We start from the raw sequence: 19,106 nt of genomic DNA on the forward strand, positions 1-19,106 counted from the left end.
CAGGGACCCCGATATGGGGACAGGGACCACCGGACACGGACCCTCGGGATGGGGACAGGGACAGGGACCCCGGGATGGGGACAGGGAACCCAGGGACAGGGACCCCGATATGGGGACAGGGACCACCGGACACGGACCCTCGGGATGGGGACAGAGACCCCCTGTGTAGGGACCCCCAAATCGAGAACCACCCCCAACCCCAGGCAGGGCTCAGAGCACCCAAATCCCCTCCCAAAACCCAGAGCACCCCAATCCCACTGCCCCCATGTGGGCTCCCCAAAATCCGTGTCAGCCCCAAGGATTTGTGGGAAAGGGGGAATGCAGGCCCTGCTTTATCTCTGAATGATAGAAATTGAAGGAAAAAAATACATCTGGGGTTTTATTAACAGGGAAACAAACCAAAACTGGGGAAAACACAGCAAAAATCCCAGCCAGAAACTGACCTTTGTTGTAAAAAAAAAAACCAACAAACAAATATCTAGGAACTTGTGGCGGGTCTGGGTGTGGGATTTGTTAGGAATAACCCAAATTCCACTGGAATCCAGCACGGGAACCACCCAGGAGAGTGCAGGGAGGAGAAATCCTTCCGTGGTGGGAGCCTGTGCCAGCGTCAGGCGATGAAATCCAGGGGCCTGTTGAATCCTCCTTTCCTGTTCATGTATTGCCTGGGCGAGGATGGAGCCAGAGTCAGCCCCAAATCTGGGGAAATCGGGACAAAAACACCCAGAGGAACCCACATGGGAACTCAATTCCCCAGGGATTTGAGCAAAAGGAGGGCAGGAAGGCTCCCAGCGAGGAGCTGCTGCAGAGGAGCCCAGGTGCCAGCAGAAAGGGAGCAGAATTGACAATCAGGGTGGTTTTTGGGGACAAAGCAGGCGAGCAGTGTCACTTTGCTCTGCTCTGATCCTTGCTGGGCACATCTCAGCTGTTCCTAAGGTGCTCCTCACTCCTCATCCTCCTGATTTCCCCATTCCCAGGGAGATCTGGAGAGCTCTCACCTCTGTTTCTGAGTCTAAACCTCACCAAACAATCTCCTCTCTCCATCCCAAAGCAGGACACGCACCTGTACTTCCTCTTCTGGGACACGTTGATGGCGTAGGCATTGGCAGCACCATCCACCTTCTTCCCCTGAGGAGAAACGCCCCAAAATCCCATGGATTACCCCCAAACAGGGCAGCTGGCACCGCAGAGCCCCTGGAGTGGCGCTCACCTTGGTGGTATCAAAGGAGGCAAACCCCATCATCTTCATCATCTCGATCTCCTCCTCTGTCTTGCCCTGCAAATCCTCCTCTGGGGGGAGAAAATCGGGGATTGAGCTAACACAGATGTTGGGATGCCCAAAAACCCAGGTGTCCCTGGGCTGGTCCTGGCCCCGGGGGACACCCAGGGGTGCTCCAAGAGGGAGATCCCCCCTCACCTGTGATCTGCCGCTCCTTCTTGGAGTCCTTGAGCTCCTTCTTCTCCTCGTCCCGGCGCTCCTTGGGCCGTACTGGTGACGAGGAGCTGGAGCGGTGCCGGCGCGGGGACCTGCTGGGGCGCAGAGCTGGGGCTGCAATTCCCACCTGGAGCTCCTGCTGTCCCCAGGCCACCCAGCGTGCCCTCACCGAGCTGTGCCCACCCCACGCCGGTGCCCCTGCCCTCACCTGGATGTCCCTGCCCTCACCTGGATCATCCCTGCCTTCACTTAGATCATCTCTGACACCACCTGGATGTCCCTGCCCTCACCTGGATCATCCCTGATATCACCTGGATCATCCCTGATATCACTTGGATGGTCCCTGCCCTCACCTGGACCATCCCCAACCTCACCTGGATCGCCTCCGGTGCGGGGAGCGGGAGCGGCTCCTCCTCCTGTCCCTGTCCCGGGACCGCGATCGCTCCCGCCGCCGCCGGTCCCTGTCCCGGGACGTGGAGCGCGAGCGCCGCCGCTCTGCCCGGGGAAGGCAGGCTCAGCTGCTGCTCCGTGCCCGCTTCCCGAAGGGAATCCCACAGAAACCCCGGCCCCGGCCCGGGACTGCCCTTCCCACCCCGTCAGGGACCCCTTGGGCACCCCCAGGAGGGAGCAGCAGGACAAATCTCCAGATGGAGCGGGGGAATGATCCGGGGGGAATCACCCGGGGGGATCAGCCAGGAGGGGAGGGAGGATGGTCCCCAAAACCTGAGCCAGGGGGAGAGGGGTGTGAGGAAAGGAAGAGAAGGAGAGGAGGAGGAGAAGAAGGAAAAGGAGAGGAGGAAGAGGAAAAGAGGAGGAGGAGAAGGAAGCAGAGAAGAAGCGAAGGAATAGAGAAGGATGAGAAGGAAGAGGAGGATGAGGGAGGCAGTCTCTGCTCTCCCCCAGAGCGAGGAACCGGGGCCTCCCCGCCCTGAGGGTCTCAGTCCCCCCTACCCCCGGCCCTTCCACCACGATCTCCCCACGCCCCGGGTTCCCCCTGACCTCCCCGGCCATTCCCGTCCCTCCCCGGCTCCCCCCGGTGCCCCGGTGCCTCCTCACCCCGCCGCGGCGGTGACCGGGAGCGGCTGCGGCCCATGGCCGCCCCTCAGCTCCGCGCTGCTGCTCCCACGGCGCCGCCGGCCCGAGGGACCCGGCTGAGGGGAGCCGGCTAAGGGGACCCGGCTGAGGGGAACGGGCCCGAGGGACCCAGCTGAGGGGAGCCGCCTAAGGGGACCCGGCCTGAGGGGACCGGGCCGGCGGGGCCGGTCAGCACCGCATCGGGACGCACCGGGCCGGTCCCGCCGCTCGCCCCGAGAGCCCGCCCAGGCCGGAACGAGAGGGGACAGCCGGGAGGAAGAGGAGGGCTGGGAGGAGGAGAGGGCAGGAAGGGGAGGGGAGGAAGGCGGGGCCGTTACCGTCACCGTCCGCAGGCCGCTGCTCGCACCGGCCCGGCCCGGGGCCTGTCCCGAGCGTGTCGGCTTCGGTGATGGGGGGTTCACGAGGGGCTTCTGTGAGAAGCTGCTGGGACCTTCCCGGTGTCCGGCACACCCATTCCCACCTCCACCCTGTCCCATCCCCGTCGTCTTAGTCCCATCCCAGTCGCAATCCCAATTTCATTCTCATATCCACCTCCGTCCTCATCCCCTTCCCATCCCATCCCATCCCCACTTCCACCCCTGAGGCTCGGAGCGCTGCCGGGTGCCAAACACGGGGTTTATTTATTTATTTATTTACACCGGCGTTCCACGCGCTCCCGGCCGCGATTGTCACACGCGGGGGGACGGGGACAGGGACATGCCACCCCCCGGCCCCTCCCGGTGCCGTGCCGGGGCTCCAAGAGCCGCCCTTGGGCAGCGAGGTGCTGAGCCCGGCGGGACTCGCCTGTTCCCGCTGCCTCGGTGGGATCAGCCTCTGTTTTCCAGCGGAGGTGCGGGTGTGGAGAGCCCGGATCGGGGATTTGCTTTGCCCTGAGCCTTGCTGGAGCGAGGGGAGGGGGAGGCAGGGAGGTGGGCTGGGGGGATTACCCGAGGGGTGGTCCTGGGATATGATACTGGCTCTGTTTACTTCCATCATGGTGGTGATGGTGGCACTGGAGCCTTCATCCCTTTCTACCTGGAATTTCATGGGTGGGGAGGTCAACCCCGGGGTCCCCTGCAAAGCCAGTGGCCCTTGGGAAAAGGGGTGACAAAAGCCCCAGGGACAGAACCCTGGGGAGAAAAGGGGTGACCAAGGCCCTGGGGACAGACCTTTAGGGACAAAGTGGGAACAAAACCCCTGGGGGAGCCCCAGGGTTGGGCTGGGGGTGTGGCAGTGCTGTCAGTCAGGAATTGTCCCCAGGTGTGACAGTGCTACCCCAGGGAGGTGACATGGCTGTCCCTGCAGGCTCTGCTGCCCTGGGTCACCCAGGTGACAAAAACGGCCTCAAAGAGCCTCAGAATCAGTGGCAGTGAGGAGCAGCCCCTGCAGTGACAGGGTTTGGGGGCTCAGCGTGTCCCCTTGGTGCCCCCCATCCTGCAGGGGTGGTGTGGGGACCTCTGGGGGGACACTGGGCAGGGCAAAGGCTCTCCCCGAACTCCAGGAACCCAAGATCCCTGCCTGGGCTCTCCCTGCTGCTTCCACCCCCTATTCCATGAGGTTCCTGCCCTTCCAGAGGGGATCCAACCCCCAGGAGCCGTCTCACAGCAGGGAAAGGGTTTGGAACCACAGTGATGGCACATGGGGAAACCCTGCTGGGCTGGGGGAGCCCCAAATGGGGGGTTCAGAGCTGTTCCAGACCTCCATGGACTCAGCAAGGCTCAGGGCGAGCACCCCAGGACAGGGGCAGGATCTGGGGCTGATCCCGGTGGTTCATCCCCAAATCCCAGCGCTGGAAGGGCTGTGGGGAGCACGGGCGGGAGGCTGTAACGCTGGGAGGGAAAGGAACGCCAGGAAGGATGGAATGTGTGCTGGGAATTCCAGAGCTGGGAAAAGCAGGGGGCCGGCGTGGCCGGGGTCGCTGTGAGCTGGCAGCGTGTGTTCATCCCGAAGTAGCACTTAGTGAGTGAGCTTTGCTCAGTTTTAAATAACACAGACAATTCCCGGAGGGGTGGGGGTGGTTTTTTTCCCTCTTTTCCCAGGTGCGGGTCGTGCAGTGAGGTGGGGGCTTTTCCAGCGGTGGGAAATCCTGCTGCTCTTCCTTGGGTGGGCAAAACACGGGCTGGGGGCACCAGGAGAAGGGGATGGAAGTGGTTCTTGAGCCCACGGAGAGGAAGGTTTACAATCCAGGGAGGAAAAACCTCATCTCCTCCTTCAGGAAAAGCAATCCCGTTCTCCTGGCGAAGCGATGGACGGTTTTCCCTGGGGATGAAGCCAGCGCCATTCCAGCAGAGGTGAAACAGAAGGTGAAGAGAATAACCACAAAACACCCTTTTCTTCCTCAAACCAAGCAGCTCTGGGCCCTGGTGGGACAGTGCAGCCCTCGGTGGCGGGAAGGGCCGGAGCCCAGGAGGGACAGGGGCAGGGAGGTGCAGCGGGAGCACGGTCTCTCTGAGCTCGGTGACAGCCCCCAGAGGGGGTGACAAGGGGGACGAGGTGCCTCGTGCCCAGGAAGCAGCCGGGGTCCGGGGTCTCGGCGATCCCCAGGGACACTCAGGATTCGATCTTTTCCTTCTTTTTGCCTTTTTTCAGGAAGGACGGGGTCCGGAATTTCTTCTTCTTTTTGGAGGGTGATTTGGAGGGCGAACCGTCGGGGGACACGGGGTTGCTGGTCACTGTCTCCTTCTCCTTGGGGGCGTCCTGGTCAGCGTTGGTGGTTGTCCGGTCTGTCCCCCCTTTGCCAAGGTTTTCCTCGGTGCTTTGCTCCTCGTCCTTCCCGTTCACCACCGCCAGTGGCTCCTTCTTGGCAGTGGAATCAGGGGGGGCTTGGCCACCATCAGGCTTCTTGTCACCTTGGGGAGAGGGAACAGGGGATTGGGGCTGCAGCACCGCTGTTCTGGGGGGTTTGTCCCCCCAGATGTGCCGTGGGGCCTGGGCAGGAGCAGGATTCGGGCTCCCCGAGAGGAGAAGATTGGGATTTGATCCTGTCCTGCCGCAGGCACCGCTCCCCGAGCCCCCCGAGCCGCCCCCTCCCTGCGGGACAAGCGATGTGGGATGGAGAGCCGGGAGGAGGCAGCAGGAGAAGCGGGAAGCGACACCAGGGAGGGAGGGAGGGTTCCCCAGGGGTTCCTAAGGGATTTCCATGGACCAAAGATCCCCCCGAGCCCCTGTCCCTCGTCCATCCAGGGTGGCCTCTCCGTACTTACTACGGCGCCAGGGATTCAGGGATAACTCCTTGGGTGACAGGCACACGGGGAGGAAAGAGAAAGGAGACGTTGTGGAGACACACAGACAGACAGACGGACACCACGAGACACCATGGCAGAGCCAGCAGCCCCGAGCCGCGCCCCGGCACCCGCTGTGGGTGGGAGCAGTGGGGTCTGGGCTGGGGGACAGCGCTGTCCCCTGAGCCCCACAGAGCCACCGCAAAGCCACCACTCATGTCCTCCTGCCACGCTCCCCTCGGCCCCTCCGGAGCGGGGTGACAGCACGGGGTGACACGAGGTGACAGCCAGCTGCGTCTCGGCCACAGCCGCCCTGGTGCCCCCACTCCTGCTGCTCACTGGGACCCCAGCCCGCATTTTCCTCGTTTTGGGGTGCTCGTCACCCCACTCACCCTCCGTGGGCTCCGTGGGCGCCGGCGGGGGTGGCTCTGGGGGGGGAGCCCCGCTGTCCTCTGCAGCCGTGTCCTTCTCGCCTGCCACAGAGAGACATGCTGGCCTCGGTCCCCTCGGTGCCACCCGCGGCTCTGGGGGGCTCTGGGGGTCCCTCCTACCCTGCAGGCGCTTCTTCCTCTCCACCTCCTGCTTGTACTCCTCCAGCTCCTGGTCCGTCAGCTGGCTGAAGGGGTTGGGGGGCTCTGGCTCGGGGGGAGCCTCCTGCCCGCCCTCCTTGGCCTCTGCGTCCCCCAGGTGGCTCTCAGTGGACTGAAACAGAGCCACGGAGCGGTGTCACCTCCCTGGGGCAGCGTCACCCCCACCGGAGAGATGGGGACATGGAGTGTCACACGGTGACATGGGGTGTTCATGGGGCTGGGGAGATGGGGTGACACAGGGTGACATGGGGTGACACAGGGCTGGGGACACAGGGACAGGGGGTGACACAGGTGCCACACGGGGCTGCGGCTGGTCTCGGCGATGACGCTGGCCAGCAGCTGTGACTGGGGACATGGGGTGACACAGGGCTGGGGACACAGGGTGACATGGGGTGACACAGGTGACATACGGGGCTGCGGCTGGTCTCTGCAATGACGCTGGCCAGCAGCTGTGACTGGGGACACAGGGACATGGGACTGGGGACATGGGGTGACACAGGTGACAAAAGGTGACAGACACAGGTGCCATACGGGGCTGCGGCTGGTCTCGGCGATGACGCTGGCCAGCAGCTGTGACTGGGGACATGGGGTGACACAGGGCTGGGGACACAGGGACAGGGGGTGACACAGGTGACATACGGGGCTGCGGCTGGTCTCGGCGATGACGCTGGCCAGCAGCTGTGACTGGGGCCCAGCTGATTTCACGTCCTGGCGGTTTTGCTCGCGGATCTGTGGGGAAGGACGGAGCTGAATCCCCTCTGAGGACAGGGCTGAGCCCCCCGAGACCCCGCTGTCCCCCTGCCCTGCCCACCTTGTTGCGCATCTCCAGCACCTCCTGCGGGTCCGTGTAGAGCGGCACGAACTGGTTGGGGTTCTCGATGCGGATTGGGGTCCCGCTGCTGCCCTTCTCCACCTCGTCTGCCCGCAGCCACTGCAAACCCAGGGACACGTTTGGGGAAGAGGAGATGTCCAGGATGGAAGGGAGACCCCAACAAATGCAACTCGTATAGAGGGGAGACCCCGATGTAGAGGGGAAGCACCATAAATGCAGGGAGACCCCAATAAACAGCACAGAAGGAAGACCTGACTACATGCATCATGCATAGAAGGAGGAAAACTCCAAAACAAGTTTCCCAATAGCATAGGGAGACCCCAATAAATGCATCTTGCATAGAGGTGGACCCCAATAAATGAGGAGACCCCAATAAGTGTGTCTTGCATAGAAGGAAGGCCTCAGTAAATGAGGAGACCGCAATAAATGCATCTTGCACAGAGGGAAGACCCCACTAAAGCCAACAGCACTCGTACCCACAAGAATGGGGCGGCGATATTTCAAAATAACCATTATTACAGGACGCAGGAGGTCCACAGGCCTCCCTAGACCCCAGATTTTCGCGGGGTCCATCCCAGGACCCCCTCCACCTCCCTGTCCGTCCGTGCCCAGGGCCCCTGTGCCCCTCACCGTGGTCTTTGTCCTCTGGGCGCCGGCGCTGCCCTGCTCCTCGGCCAGGCTGACGCGGGTGTAGGTGTTGGGCGTGTTGAGCCACCGCGTCTTCTCCTTCTGCTGCTTGTGGGCGTGCTGGCGCAGGGCGGGGGTCCCGGCCGGCTCCTCCTCGAACACGAAGGCCGTGACGGTGGCGGGGATCAGCACGTCGCTCTTGGGCTTGCTCTTCTCCTGCACGAACGGGTAGCGGTACGTGTAGCCCGTGCGGTAGCCCTGGGGAGGCAGGGAGAGGGGAGTCAGCACATAGGGCAAACCGAGCGTTAGGAGAATCTTTATAATAATTTATGAGACAAAAACAAAGTGATTTATGAGTTCCCATCAACAAGAATTAGAGGAATGAGAAAACGGCTAGTGCAGTAACCTATTTTAGTGAAAGAACCTTTTGCACCTGCTTAAACTATAGGTCAGTGGACAAGATATGTAAAATTACCTGAAAATAAGAGAGAAAATATTATTATATTCGCTAGCCCTTACCAAGCACTGAACTGGGTTTCACTGCGCTGCTGGCCGGTTAGGTTTAACCCAGTGCACTCTGACATTTATATATAAACACACATTTTTATATAAAATATAAACATATTTAAAATAAATATATTTTGTGTCAATATAAATATATAAATAAATATACATATAAGTATAAACATATAAAGATATAGTTAAAATATTTATATAAATAAATAATACATAAATATATAATCTATAAATATATATTTACATATAGAAATAAAAATATAAACATAAAATTTTATATATAAATAAATATATATTAAAATATATAAGTATATAAATATATTAAAATATATACAAATAAAAAGAACCGTTAAATATATAAATATATAAAATATTTACACGCAAATGTAAATATAAATATAAGTTTCATAAATATCCATAAGTAAATATAATATACAGATATATAAACAAATATATAAAATTATAAATAAATATTGATATATAAATATATATCAATATATATACTCTGAATAGAGCAGAGGCCCTTCCTGCAGGAAGGAACCGAGCCCCTGACGAACCCCGCTTTATCCCGCCCGTTTCGGGGCGGGTCGGGCGCTCACCAGGTTGTCCAGCATCCTCATGAGCGCCTCGAACTCGTGCTCGCCCAGGCGGCTCTTGTGCAGCGGCCCGAAGGCGGCCCCGGCGCGGCGCACGGCGCTCAGCCCCTGCGGGCCGCGCTGCGCCTGCTGCGCCCGCTCCAGCACGATCAGGTTCTGCGCGCCGCCCGCGCTCGCCAGCGCCGACACCTGCGGGCACCGGGCACGGCTGGGCGGGGGCCGCGGGCACCCCCGGGGGTGGCGCATGGGGGGGACGGGGCCGGGAGAGGGGACAGATCGGGGTGCGGGGCCGGGAGAGGGGACAGATCGGGGTATGGGGCCGGGAGAGGGGACAGATCGAGGTACGGGGCCGGGAGAGGGGACAGATCGGGGTGCGGGGCCGGGAGAGGGGACAGATCGGGGTGCGGGGCCGGGAGAGGGGACAGATCGGGGTGCGGGGCCGGGAGAGGGGACAAGAGGGGACAGATCGGGGTACGGGGCTGGGAGAGGGGACAAGAGGGGACAGATCGGGGTACGGGGCTGGGAGAGGGGACGCGGCGGGAACGGGGCTGAGAGATGGCACGTGGGGGGGAATGGGGATGGAACGGGGCTGAGAGCGGCACAAATCGGGGCATGGGGATGGCAATGAGGCGCAAACACCTGGCACAGCTCAGGGCACAGGGGAGGAACAGGCCTGAGAGCTGGCACAGCTCGGGGCATAGGGAAGGGACACTGGAGGGGCAGAGAGCCGGCACGGGTTGGGGCATGGGGATGGAAATGGGGCGCAGAGAGCCGGCACAGCTCAGGCAATAGGGATGGAAATGAGGGGCAGACACCTGGCCCAGCTCGCGCAATGCCCCTGGGCACTCCGGCTGACCCGAGCCCGCCCCAGCTCCCTGCGCGCTCCCCTCCGTGCCCGGCCCCAGCCCAGCCCAGCCCCGCGCTCACCTGCACCTCGCAGGCCGCCTGCAGGTGGAAGATGCTGTAGAAAGCCTCCTCGGCCGTGTCCCCCAGGGCCAGCACGCCGTGGTTCCGCAGCACCAGGATCTGCCGCGGGATGTCAGCGGGGCGGGCGGGGCAGGGCGGGGCCGCCCCCGCGCCCCCCCAGGTGCGCGCTCACCTTGCAGGTGGGCCCCAGGCACTTCTGGAGCTCCACGCGGTCCGCCTCGTCCTCCACCTCCCCGCGGAAATCGAAGTAGGCGACGTCCCCCAGGAGAAGGGCGGCCCGGGAGATGGGCAGGAGCCCGCAGCGCATGGCCGAGACCTGGGCACGGGGAGGGACAGGGCAGGGGGCCGAGGAGCACCAAACACCCCCAAAAAACACCAAAAAACCAACCACCAAAAACCCCAACTACAGCCCCCCAAAAACACCAACAACCCAAAAAACCCTACGACCAAAAACCCCACCATCAGTCCCCCAAAAAACCCTTCCACCCTCCAAAATTCCCCCCAAACCCAACCTCCACCAAAAACCCCCAAGTTCTCCTAATTCCCAAGCCCCTAAATCCCCCCAAAAGCCTCAATGTCCCCCGGCCCCCAGACCCCAAATCCCCCAACCCCTCCAAAACGCCTTTCCACCCTCCCAAATACCCCCCTAACCCAACCTCCCCCAAAACCCCCAAGATGCAAACCCAACCTTCCAAATCCCCCCATGTTCCCATAACTCCCAAGCCCTCAAATCCCCCCAAACCCAACCTCCCCCAAAAACCCCCAAGTTCCCATAACTCCCAAGACCCAAATCCCCCCATGTTCCCATAACTCCATAACCCTCCAAATCCCGCCCAAACCCGACCTCCCATAAAAACCACCACATTCCCCTGACTCCTGAGCCCCCTAAACCCAACATCCCCTAAAAATCTCCGCATTCCCCTAACTCCCGAGCTCCCAAATCCAACCTCCCACAAAAACCCCCAAGTTTCCATAACTCCCAAGACCCGAATCCAACCTCCCCAAAAAACCCCCCACATTCCCCTACCTCCAAAGCCCTCAAATCCTGCCCAAACCCAACATCCCCTAAAAATCTCCACATTCCCCCAACTCCCGAGCCCCCTAAATCCCCCCTAAGCACCCCCATGTTCCCGTAACTCCCAAGCTCTCAAATCGCCCCAAACCCAACCTCCCCCAAACGCCGCCACATTCCCCTCACTCTGGAGCCCCCGAATCCCCCCAAACCCCATCTCCCCCGAGCTCCCCTGCCTCCCAAGCCCCCAGACCCCTCTCCCATCCCGCTCCCCGCGTACGGCGGCCGCGGCCGGGGTGTGCAGCCGCACGATGCAGCGGATGTCGGGGCGCGCCGCGTAGATGGCGGCGTGGAGGCTGAAGCTGCGGGAGTCGGGGGCGAAGCCGGTGCTGCCCTGCTCCACCACGGCCCCCAGCACGTTCACCTTCACCTGGGGGGCGCGGGGGGCTCAGGGGGCTGCTCCCCACCCGGGCAGCCCCGCGTTTGTGGGGTGTTTTTAATTTTGGGGGGCTCACCAGGCTGGCCGCTGTCACCTCGCTGCACGCCAGCCCCTGCGGGGCCACCAAGAAGTGCTCCTGCTCCTTGCTGACCCGCAGCTGCCGCGGGGGACGGGGTGGGGTGAGAAACAGCCCGGAAAAATCCCAAAATGGGCATTCCCCGAAAGACCCACACCGCTCTGACCGCCCCTAAACCGTGAGAAAGGCTCCGAAACTCCCCCCCAAACCAACACCGCGAAGGAACCCAATAACAACCCCAAAACCCCCCAAAATAACAACCCACAAACCCTCAAAGTCCCAACCCACCTGAAATGTCCCGAACCCCACAAACTGCCCCACAAAACAACAACCCATCAAACCCTCCAAGTCCCAACCCACTTCAAATGTCCCGAACCTCTTAGACCCCAAAAATAACAACCCACAAACCCTCAAGGCAACCCCAAATCCCCCCAAAACAACCCCCAAATCCCCTATTTTTTGTTTTTTGGGGTGCTCACGGTGACAGCAGCGTCCCAGCTGTGCCCAGCCGTACAGGTCCAGCAGGTACCAAAAGCCCTCTGAACCCCCAAAACACCCCCAAATTCCCCCAAAACAACCCCAAATCCCCCCAAAAACAACCCCAAATGCCCTATTTTTGGGTTATTTTTGGGTGCTCACGGTGACAGCAGCGTGTCCCAGCTGTGCCCAGCCGTACAGGTCCAGCAGCCGGTGGATGCTGCCCACCTTGCAGCGCATCAGCCGCTCGCCCTTGGCCAGGGCCGGCCCCTCTGTCCCGTGCAGGTCATTGATGGGGGTGACCGACGCCAGCCCTGGGGATTGGGGACCCCCCGTCAGCCGTGGGACCCCCGAATCACGGGGGGCTCAGTGGGGGAAGAGGGTTGTGGGATGGGTTTGGTGGCTGGCAGGGTTTGGCAGATCCAAAGGTTTGCTGGACATCAAGGTTTGGTGGCCACAAAAGATTTGGGGGTCCCTGAGGCATTAAAGGCTTGGTGGTCCCCCAGGTTTGATGGCTCCAAAGATTTGGCGGGCCTCAATGGTTTTGGAGGGGTTTGGGGGCACCCCAAGATCCCAAAGAGTCCATGGTTATAAAGGTTTGGGAGTCCCCAGGATCTCAAAAGTTTAGGATCCCCCAAAGTTTGGTGGCCTCAAAGGTTTGATGACCCTAAATATTTTTGGCGTCCACAAGGTCATAAAGGCTTGGTGGTCTCAAAGGTTTGATGACCCCAAAGGTTTTTGGGGACCTCAAGGTCCCAAAAGCTTCGTGGTCCCAAAGCCCCTGAAGGTCCCAAAGGTTTTGGTGAGATTTGGAGCGCCAAGGTTGCCCAGATTTGGTGTCCCCCCAGGTTTTGGGGTTTTCCCACCCCGCCCGTCGTCCCCAGAGGGCCCCACGTACCCATGGGCGAGGTGGGCAGGGTGGCAGGGGACGTGGTGGCCATGAAGTCGGCGATCTGCCGCAGCGCCCACACGTGTGACGAGTTGTTCCCCTTCTTCATCTGCTCCTGGATCAGGCTCTCCAGCTCCTCCCGGAAGGACTGTGGGGACAGGGTGACACTGGGCTGGGTGGCACCAATGGGGACATCGGGGCCGGGGCTGCACCGCTGGCTCGGTGGCACAGTGGTGGCAGTGGGGACAGCATTGCCAGCTTGGTGCCACAGAGGTGATGGTGGCACCACCAGCTTGGTGGTGGCACTGGCTGTTTGGTGTCAGGGTGGCAGTGGTGGCACTGCCAGCTTGGTGACATGGGGATGATGACGCCACCAGCTTGGTGACACTGTGAGGGTGGCACCGCTGACTTGGTGGCTCGCTGGCGGTGCCAGCATCACCAGCTTGGTGTCAGCAACACTGCCAGCTTGGTGCCACAGAGGTGATGGTGGCACCACCGGATTGGTGGCACCATGATGGTGGCATCACCACCCTGGTGTCGGTGTCACCGCTGCCTTGCTGGCACGGTGGCACTGGCAGCTCAGTGGCACTGCCAGGTGGGGACACCGTGTGGTGACATCCACGAGCTTGGGGACAGGAGCGACGGGGCGGGGACAACCAAGGACAGGGTTGGCGACAGGAGGGACGGGATTTGGGCTGCGTGGGGGACAGAAGAGAAGAGGTTGGGGACACGAAGAAGGGGTTTGGGGACAGAAGATAAGGATCGGGGGATGTAAAGGAAGAGGTTGGGGATAAGTGGGACAGGGCTGGGGACCAGTGGATGGGGTTGGGACAGAAGGAACGGGGCTGGGGACAGGCGGGATGGGGTTTGGGGACAGGCGGGATGGGGCTGAGGAAGGGGAACAGGGATGGGGACGGGTGGGACGGAGATGGGAACAGATGGATGGGGTTGGGGACAGGCAGAGCGGGGCTGGGGACACATGGGAAGGGGCTGGGGACACACGGCACGGGCCCGGGGCTCACCGGGCTCTGCAGGATCATCGTCACCCGCTTCTTCTGCTCCATCAGGTTGAAGTCCTGGCGCAGGTCCCCGGCCCCGCCCCGCGCCCGCAGGAACTCGGGGTCCTCCTGGGGGGCGCAGCGCGGCCCCGGGGCGGGGGGCTCGGGCAGGGGCTCGGGGCTGGCGGCCGTGCTCATCCTGGGGACACGCGGGGACACGCGCGGCGTCACAGCCCCGGTACAGATTGGGCAGAAAGCGCCCAAAACACGGAGCGGCTGCGGCCCGCTGATAAGGGCACAGGGGAACCGCCCTGCCCCGGCGAGGGGACACCGGGAGGGGACAGCGGGCAGGCTGGGGGACAGCGCGGAGAGGGCTGAGAACGGGCGGGGATGGGGCTGAGAACGGGCACAGCTCAGGGCAGGGATGGGGCTGAGAACGGGCACAGCTCAGGGCACCCATGGGCGCCCCCCCAAATTGGGGTCACCCACTATGGGGGGCTCGGCCCCACTCTGCTGTCACACGGGCAGTGGTTCCTGGCCCACCGACCCCGAACCGGCCCCAATAGGGCCCCCAAAGGACCCCAAACCAGCCCCAGTAAGACCCCCAAGGACCCTCCCCTCCCCTCCCGTCACCATCCCCAATCACTGTGGGGGTGCTGCCCCCAAGGCCCCCCCAAAATAGGGCGGGGCCGCTCCTCCAGACCTTGGGGGTGTCCCTCAGTCCCCCCCCATGCTCAGAACAGGGGGGCACCCCCCGATTTCGCGGCTCGGAGCGCACCCGTCTCACCGGGCCGCGGTAAATCCGGGGGGCCGCGCTGACCCCTAGGGAAGGCAGGGGGGGCTTTGGACGCCCCCACCCCGGGTTCGCCCTCCCATCATCCATCCCCCCCCGCCTCCATCCATCCATCCATCCATCCATCCATCCATCCATCCATCCATCCATCCATCCATCCATCCATCCATCCATCCCCGCCTCCGCCCGCGCCGCGCCCAGCGCCGCTGCGGCAGCCGCAGGGCGGGGGGGGAGCGAGAACCGGGATGGAACCGGGATAAAACCGGGATAAAACCGGGATGGGAGCGGGGAGGCCGCAGCATCGCCCCCGCCCCGGGGAGGGGGGAGGGGGTGAGGATGAGCTCGGCACCACCCGGGGATGAAGGCCCAGCACGGGGGGAGGGGAGGGATGCAGCCCCCCCCCCCCCCACACACACACCTGCGTGCGGCCAATTTGGGGAGGGGGCAGAGGAAAGAAGGGGGGGGGGTCCCCCAGGCTCCCCCCAATCCCCCCCGCCCCCAGGGCGCTGCGGCCGCGGCTGCTGCCATCACCCACCTTCCTCCTCCTCCTCCTCCTCCTCAGAGCATCCTGACAAAGGGCCGCCCCCCCCGCACCACGCGTGTCCCGCGCCTCCCCCCGCCCCGCCCCGGAGCCAACCCCGCCAATGAACAGCGGGGGGACCCCGCCATGAACAACGGGGGGACCCCCGAACCCCGCCATGAACAACGGGGGGACCCCGCCATGAACAACGGGGGGACCCCCGAACCCCGCCATGAACAACGGGGGGACCCCGCCATGAACAACGGGGGCACCCCCGAACCCCGCCATGAACAACGGGGGCACCCCCGAACCCTGCGCTGCCGCTCCCGCAATCCACCTTTATTAATTAATTAATTGGGGTCATATCAACAATCATTAATAAGCCATTACCTGGGGGGAGGAGCTAATTGCTAATGACAATTTCATAGAGAAATTAATTACAGCTCTGCATCCCCCCCCCCCCCAGACTCTGCGTTTTAAGGGGGACAGACCCCCTGTCCCCCCTTATTTTGGGGTGTGGGTTTTATGGGGTGCAGGGCGCCAGGAAAGGAGCGTGACCCCAAAAATGGGGAATGGAGGCTGGAGCCTTGAGCTTGGCCTTCGGGGGACACCCTTTTAGGGGCGTCAGGAAACACCTGGAAAAAGAAAAAGAGGAAAAAGAAAAAGAGGAAAAAGAAAAAGAGGAAAAAGAAAAAGAGGAAAAAGAAAAAGAGGAAAAAGAAAAAGAGGAAAAAGAAAAAGAGGAAAAAGAAAAAGAGGAAATAAATGAAATAAAAAAGAAGGAAATAAATAAAATAAAAAAGGAGGAAATAAATAAAATAAAAAAGGAGGAAAAAAGGAATATTAAATATTTTAGAATATTTGGAATATTTTGGGGAAAAGGTAATTTCGAGCCTCGCTTATTTACCCAGATGCTCCCCCAAACCCGGAGCCCATTGTGAACCCCCCCAGATTTTCTGTCCCCCTCCCCCGGTGCCCCCAAACCCCCCCAAGGTTCTGTCCCCCCCCTCCAGGTGGGGCTGGGGCTGATCCCCCCCAAATTCCCGGGGTTCCCCCCCACTCACCGTGCCCCAGCTTTGGGGGGGTCCCCAGGGGCACGGGGGGGCTCGGCCAGGCCAGGCTCGGGGGCTCCCCTGGCCGTGCCCCCCAACTCCTGCTCAGCACCGAGCTCCTGGGAAAAGGAGAATTAAAAAATAATATATCAGAAACGGGGGGTGTCCCCCATTAATAACAACTCCCCCAAAAGAAATAAATTTCATTATTAAATTCATCCCAACCTCAAATCACTCATGCAGCAAAGTCCCCACCAGGCCCCCCAATTATAGGGGGGTTTAGGGTCAGTTCAGGGGTCTCGCCTGCAGCACTCCGATGTTTTGGGGGGTTTTTGGGCAGGTTTCGGGTCAGATTTGGGGTCTCACCTGCAGCACCCCCCTGAGCAGACGGATGTTTCGGGGGGTTTTTGGGCAGGTTTCGGGTCAGTTCAGGGGTCTCACCTGCAGCACCCCCCTGAGCAGACGGATGTACTCCGCCGCCGCCCGCAGCGTGTCCGCCTTGCTGGGCCGGCGGTCCCGCGGCACCAGCGGCACCAGCGAGCGCAGCTGCGAGAAGCCGCTGTTGAGGTTCCGGATCTGCGGGGCACAAAGGGGCACGGTCAGAGACCCCAAAGGGACCCCCGAGAGACCCCAAGAGGGCTCCAAAGGGACCCCCTCAGAGACCCCAAAGGAACCCCAAAGACCCCCACTAGAGACCCTACAGGAACTCCAGTTAGAGAGCCCAAAAGGGACCCCAGAGACCCCCATTAGAGATGCCAAAGGGAACCAAATCAGAGACCCCAAAAGGACCCCAGTCAGAGATCCCAAAAGAGACCCTAGAGACCCCCATTAGAGACCCCAAAAGGGCTCCAAGGGACCCCAGTCAGAGACCCCAAAGGGACCCCAGAGACCCCCCCTTAGACACCCCAAAGATCCCCATTAGATACCCCAAAAGGGACCCCAGAGACCCCCGAGCTACACCAGGATCCCCCCAGGCCCAAACTGGGCTCTCTCAAGATTAAACTGGGACCACCCCCAGGGCTCAGCAGGATCAAACCAGACCCGCCCATAACCAAAACCGGGGTCCCCCCGAATTAAATCCCACCCCAGGACTGAACTGCCCCCGCAAGGATTAAAGTGGGTCCCTCACAGAATCAAACTGGGTTAAACTGGGACCTTTAAACCGGGATTAAACTGAGACCTTTAAACCAGATTTAAACTCCGCTCACCAGGGCTAAACACGATTCCCCCATAATTAAACTGAGACCTCAGAATTAAACTGACCCCAGGACTAAACCGACCCACACAGAATCAAACCAGGCCCTCCTAAAACTCACCTGGGCGCCCCAGATCGAACCCACCCCTCAAATCAAAGTCCCCCCGTGGCACCACCGGTGTCCCCCCGGTCTGGGCTGTGCTTTGGGGGTTCAGCGGGGTTTGGGGGTTTTTGGGGCGGCTCACCCTCTCCCTCTCCTTGGCGTTGGCCGCCTGCCGCCGCTCCAGCACCTCGGCCGGGTCCCCGGTGGGTTCGTAGCCGCCGCCGGGGCCGCGGCGCAGGCGGACGATGGGCGCAGGCCGGGGCAGGGGCCCCAAGCGCTGCTGCAGGAGCTGCTCCAGCAGCTCGGGGGGCGGCGTGGGCTCCAGGGGCTCCGGGGGCTGCGGGACCCCCGGGGGCTCCGGGGGCTGCGGGACCTCTGATGGTTCCAAGCGCTTTGAGACCCCTGAGGGTTCCAAGGGCTGCGGGACCCCCGAGGGCTCCGGGATCCCTGGAGGATCTGGGTCCCCTGAGAGCCCTGAGACCCCTGAGGGCTGCGGGACCCCCGAGGGTTCCAAGGGCTGCGGGAGCCCCGGGGGCTGCGATGGCTTTGGGACCCCCGAGGGCTCTGGGACCCCCCGCGGGTTCCAAGGGCCTCAAGACCCCTGAGGGCCCCGGGACCCCTGAGGGCTCTGAGACTCCCAAGGGTTCCAGGACCCCCGGCCACCCCCCAGCTCTGCAGGGCTCCCCCATCCCACAAAAGGACTGAAGCAGGACTCCCCCAAACTGACCCTCAAAAAGGGCGAAATTTGGGAAAAAAAGGGCCCTTAAATACCCGGGGCTAACGAGGCACAGGTGGGACCCATCTGGGCCTGACGAGCTCGGGCTGTGCCTGGCTTCCCTCACACACTGTCTCGGCCTGTACCCCCGAAATCCTGACCCCAGATACCCCAAAATCCTGATCTCTGGCTGTTTCCTCATTCACCATCCCAAAATCCCAATCTCTTCCTGTGCCTCAGTTTCCCCACTCACCATCCCAAATTCCTGATCCCTGGCTGTGCCTCAGTTTCCCCATTCACCATCCCAAAATCCCAGTCTCTTGCTGCGAATCCCAATCTCTTGCTGGGCCTCAGTTTTCCCATTCACCATCCCAAAATCCCAATCTCTTCCTGTGTCTCAGTTTCCCCCTCCCCATCCCAACCCACAAAGCCCTGAGCCCAAAAAAGACCCCCAAAAGCGCACTGAGGAGTATTTGGGATGGTGATATTTGGGGATATTTGGGATATTTTGGGATATTTGGGGTCCTTCCTGTGCTCCCGAAGCCACTTGTGGGTGGGAAAGCAGAAAAAAAGAGGTTTAGTGACAGCTCGGTAGGTGGCAGTGTCAGTCCCTGGCATGCCGCAAAACTCGGGGAGGCTGGAATAAAAATGGTAAAAAGTAAAATAAAAATGTTAAAATCGCCCTTTTTCCTCCCAAAAAACTCAGGTCACTGCTTGTTATCGGCCGTGGGGGGATCCTCACCCTCATGCCATCCCTCAGCCCTCCGAGGGGCTCATCCCGGGGGATTTGGGGGCACTGGGGCTGCCGTGCCTCAGTTTCCCCACACCTGGAACCCCCGGATCCTGCTCCGGGACCCCGAGATTCCTTCTGTGCCCATAAGGAGAGTGAGAGCGCAGAGTAAACTCCAAAAAAAAAAAATCCAAAATGACCCTAAAATGAGAGGCGCATGGAAGTTAATGGAGGTTTTCCCTAAGGACTCAGAAAAACCCAATTTCCTTCTCTTTAATGCCCCTTAATG

General features: G+C 61.0%; 3 protein-coding genes across 5 annotated transcripts; all 3 read right to left on the reverse strand.

Moving 5' to 3' along the window:
* Positions 1-352: 352 nt before the first annotated feature.
* Positions 353-2,738, reverse strand: SNRNP27 (small nuclear ribonucleoprotein U4/U6.U5 subunit 27). Of its 2 annotated transcripts, none has more exons than XM_059490724.1 (6): positions 2,492-2,738; positions 1,810-1,930; positions 1,418-1,527; positions 1,211-1,290; positions 1,064-1,128; positions 353-665 (listed from the first exon to the last, which is right to left on the reverse strand). In XM_059490724.1, exons 1-6 carry the CDS (start codon positions 2,526-2,528, stop codon positions 611-613), a joined length of 468 nt encoding a protein of 155 aa, XP_059346707.1. In that variant the 5' UTR covers positions 2,529-2,738; the 3' UTR covers positions 353-610. The 2 variants fall into 2 exon arrangements, with proteins under 2 accessions (XP_059346707.1, XP_059346706.1); XM_059490723.1 differs by having other exon boundaries at positions 1,418-1,530.
* Positions 2,739-3,131: 393 nt separating this feature from the next.
* Positions 3,132-14,508, reverse strand: ADD2 (adducin 2). Of its 2 annotated transcripts, XM_059490721.1 has the most exons (15): positions 14,488-14,508; positions 13,734-13,908; positions 12,721-12,859; positions 11,985-12,136; positions 11,346-11,426; positions 11,111-11,260; positions 9,991-10,134; positions 9,819-9,917; positions 8,895-9,080; positions 7,783-8,037; positions 7,132-7,251; positions 6,960-7,049; positions 6,282-6,432; positions 6,123-6,203; positions 3,132-5,358 (listed from the first exon to the last, which is right to left on the reverse strand). In XM_059490721.1, the coding sequence occupies exons 2-15, from the start codon at positions 13,905-13,907 to the stop codon at positions 5,060-5,062; spliced, it is 2,121 nt and encodes a 706-aa protein (XP_059346704.1). In that variant the 5' UTR covers position 13,908; positions 14,488-14,508; the 3' UTR covers positions 3,132-5,059. The 2 variants fall into 2 exon arrangements, with proteins under 2 accessions (XP_059346704.1, XP_059346705.1); XM_059490722.1 differs by lacking the exon at positions 14,488-14,508 and having other exon boundaries at positions 12,051-12,136; positions 13,734-13,984.
* An 832-nt stretch (positions 14,509-15,340) lies between these two features.
* On the reverse strand, positions 15,341-18,174 carry LOC132085289 (achaete-scute homolog 2-like). Its single transcript, XM_059490664.1, has 5 exons — positions 18,144-18,174; positions 17,515-17,936; positions 16,516-16,650; positions 16,087-16,193; positions 15,341-15,657 (listed from the first exon to the last, which is right to left on the reverse strand). The coding sequence occupies exons 1-5, from the start codon at positions 18,172-18,174 to the stop codon at positions 15,546-15,548; spliced, it is 807 nt and encodes a 268-aa protein (XP_059346647.1). The 3' UTR covers positions 15,341-15,545.
* Between the last annotated feature and the right edge of the window lie 932 nt (positions 18,175-19,106).

The sequence above is a fragment of the Ammospiza nelsoni genome, chromosome 30 (genome assembly GCF_027579445.1).
Source record: "Ammospiza nelsoni isolate bAmmNel1 chromosome 30, bAmmNel1.pri, whole genome shotgun sequence".
Classification (NCBI taxonomy): domain Eukaryota; kingdom Metazoa; phylum Chordata; class Aves; order Passeriformes; family Passerellidae; genus Ammospiza; species Ammospiza nelsoni.

Coding starts and splice junctions, on each gene's coding strand:
- ADD2 (XM_059490721.1), bottom strand. CDS start 13,907: ATGAGCACGGCCGCCAGCCCCGAGCCCCTGCCCGAGCCCCCCGCCCCG. Junction 9,081..9,818: donor AGGCGGCCTGCGAGGTGCAG/GTGAGCGCGGGG, acceptor CGGTGCCCGCAG/GTGTCGGCGCTGGCGAGCGC. Junction 6,433..6,959: donor CCGAGACCAGCCGCAGCCCC/GTATGTCACCTG, acceptor GCTCTGTTTCAG/TCCACTGAGAGCCACCTGGG.
- LOC132085289 (XM_059490664.1), bottom strand. CDS start 18,174: ATGGGTCCCACCTGTGCCTCGTTAGCCCCGG. Junction 17,937..18,143: donor CTGTGCCTCGTTAGCCCCGG/GTATTTAAGGGC, acceptor GGGGGGTCCCAG/AGCCCTCGGGGGTCCCAAAG. Junction 16,651..17,514: donor ACGCCAAGGAGAGGGAGAGG/GTGAGCCGCCCC, acceptor TGTGCCCCGCAG/ATCCGGAACCTCAACAGCGG.
- SNRNP27 (XM_059490723.1), bottom strand. CDS start 2,528: ATGGGCCGCAGCCGCTCCCGGTCACCGCCGCGGCGGG. Junction 1,291..1,417: donor GAAGGAGCGGCAGATCACAG/GTGAGGGGGGAT, acceptor TTCTCCCCCCAG/AGGAGGATTTGCAGGGCAAG. Junction 666..1,063: donor TCCCAGAAGAGGAAGTACAG/GTGCGTGTCCTG, acceptor ATCCTCGCCCAG/GCAATACATGAACAGGAAAG.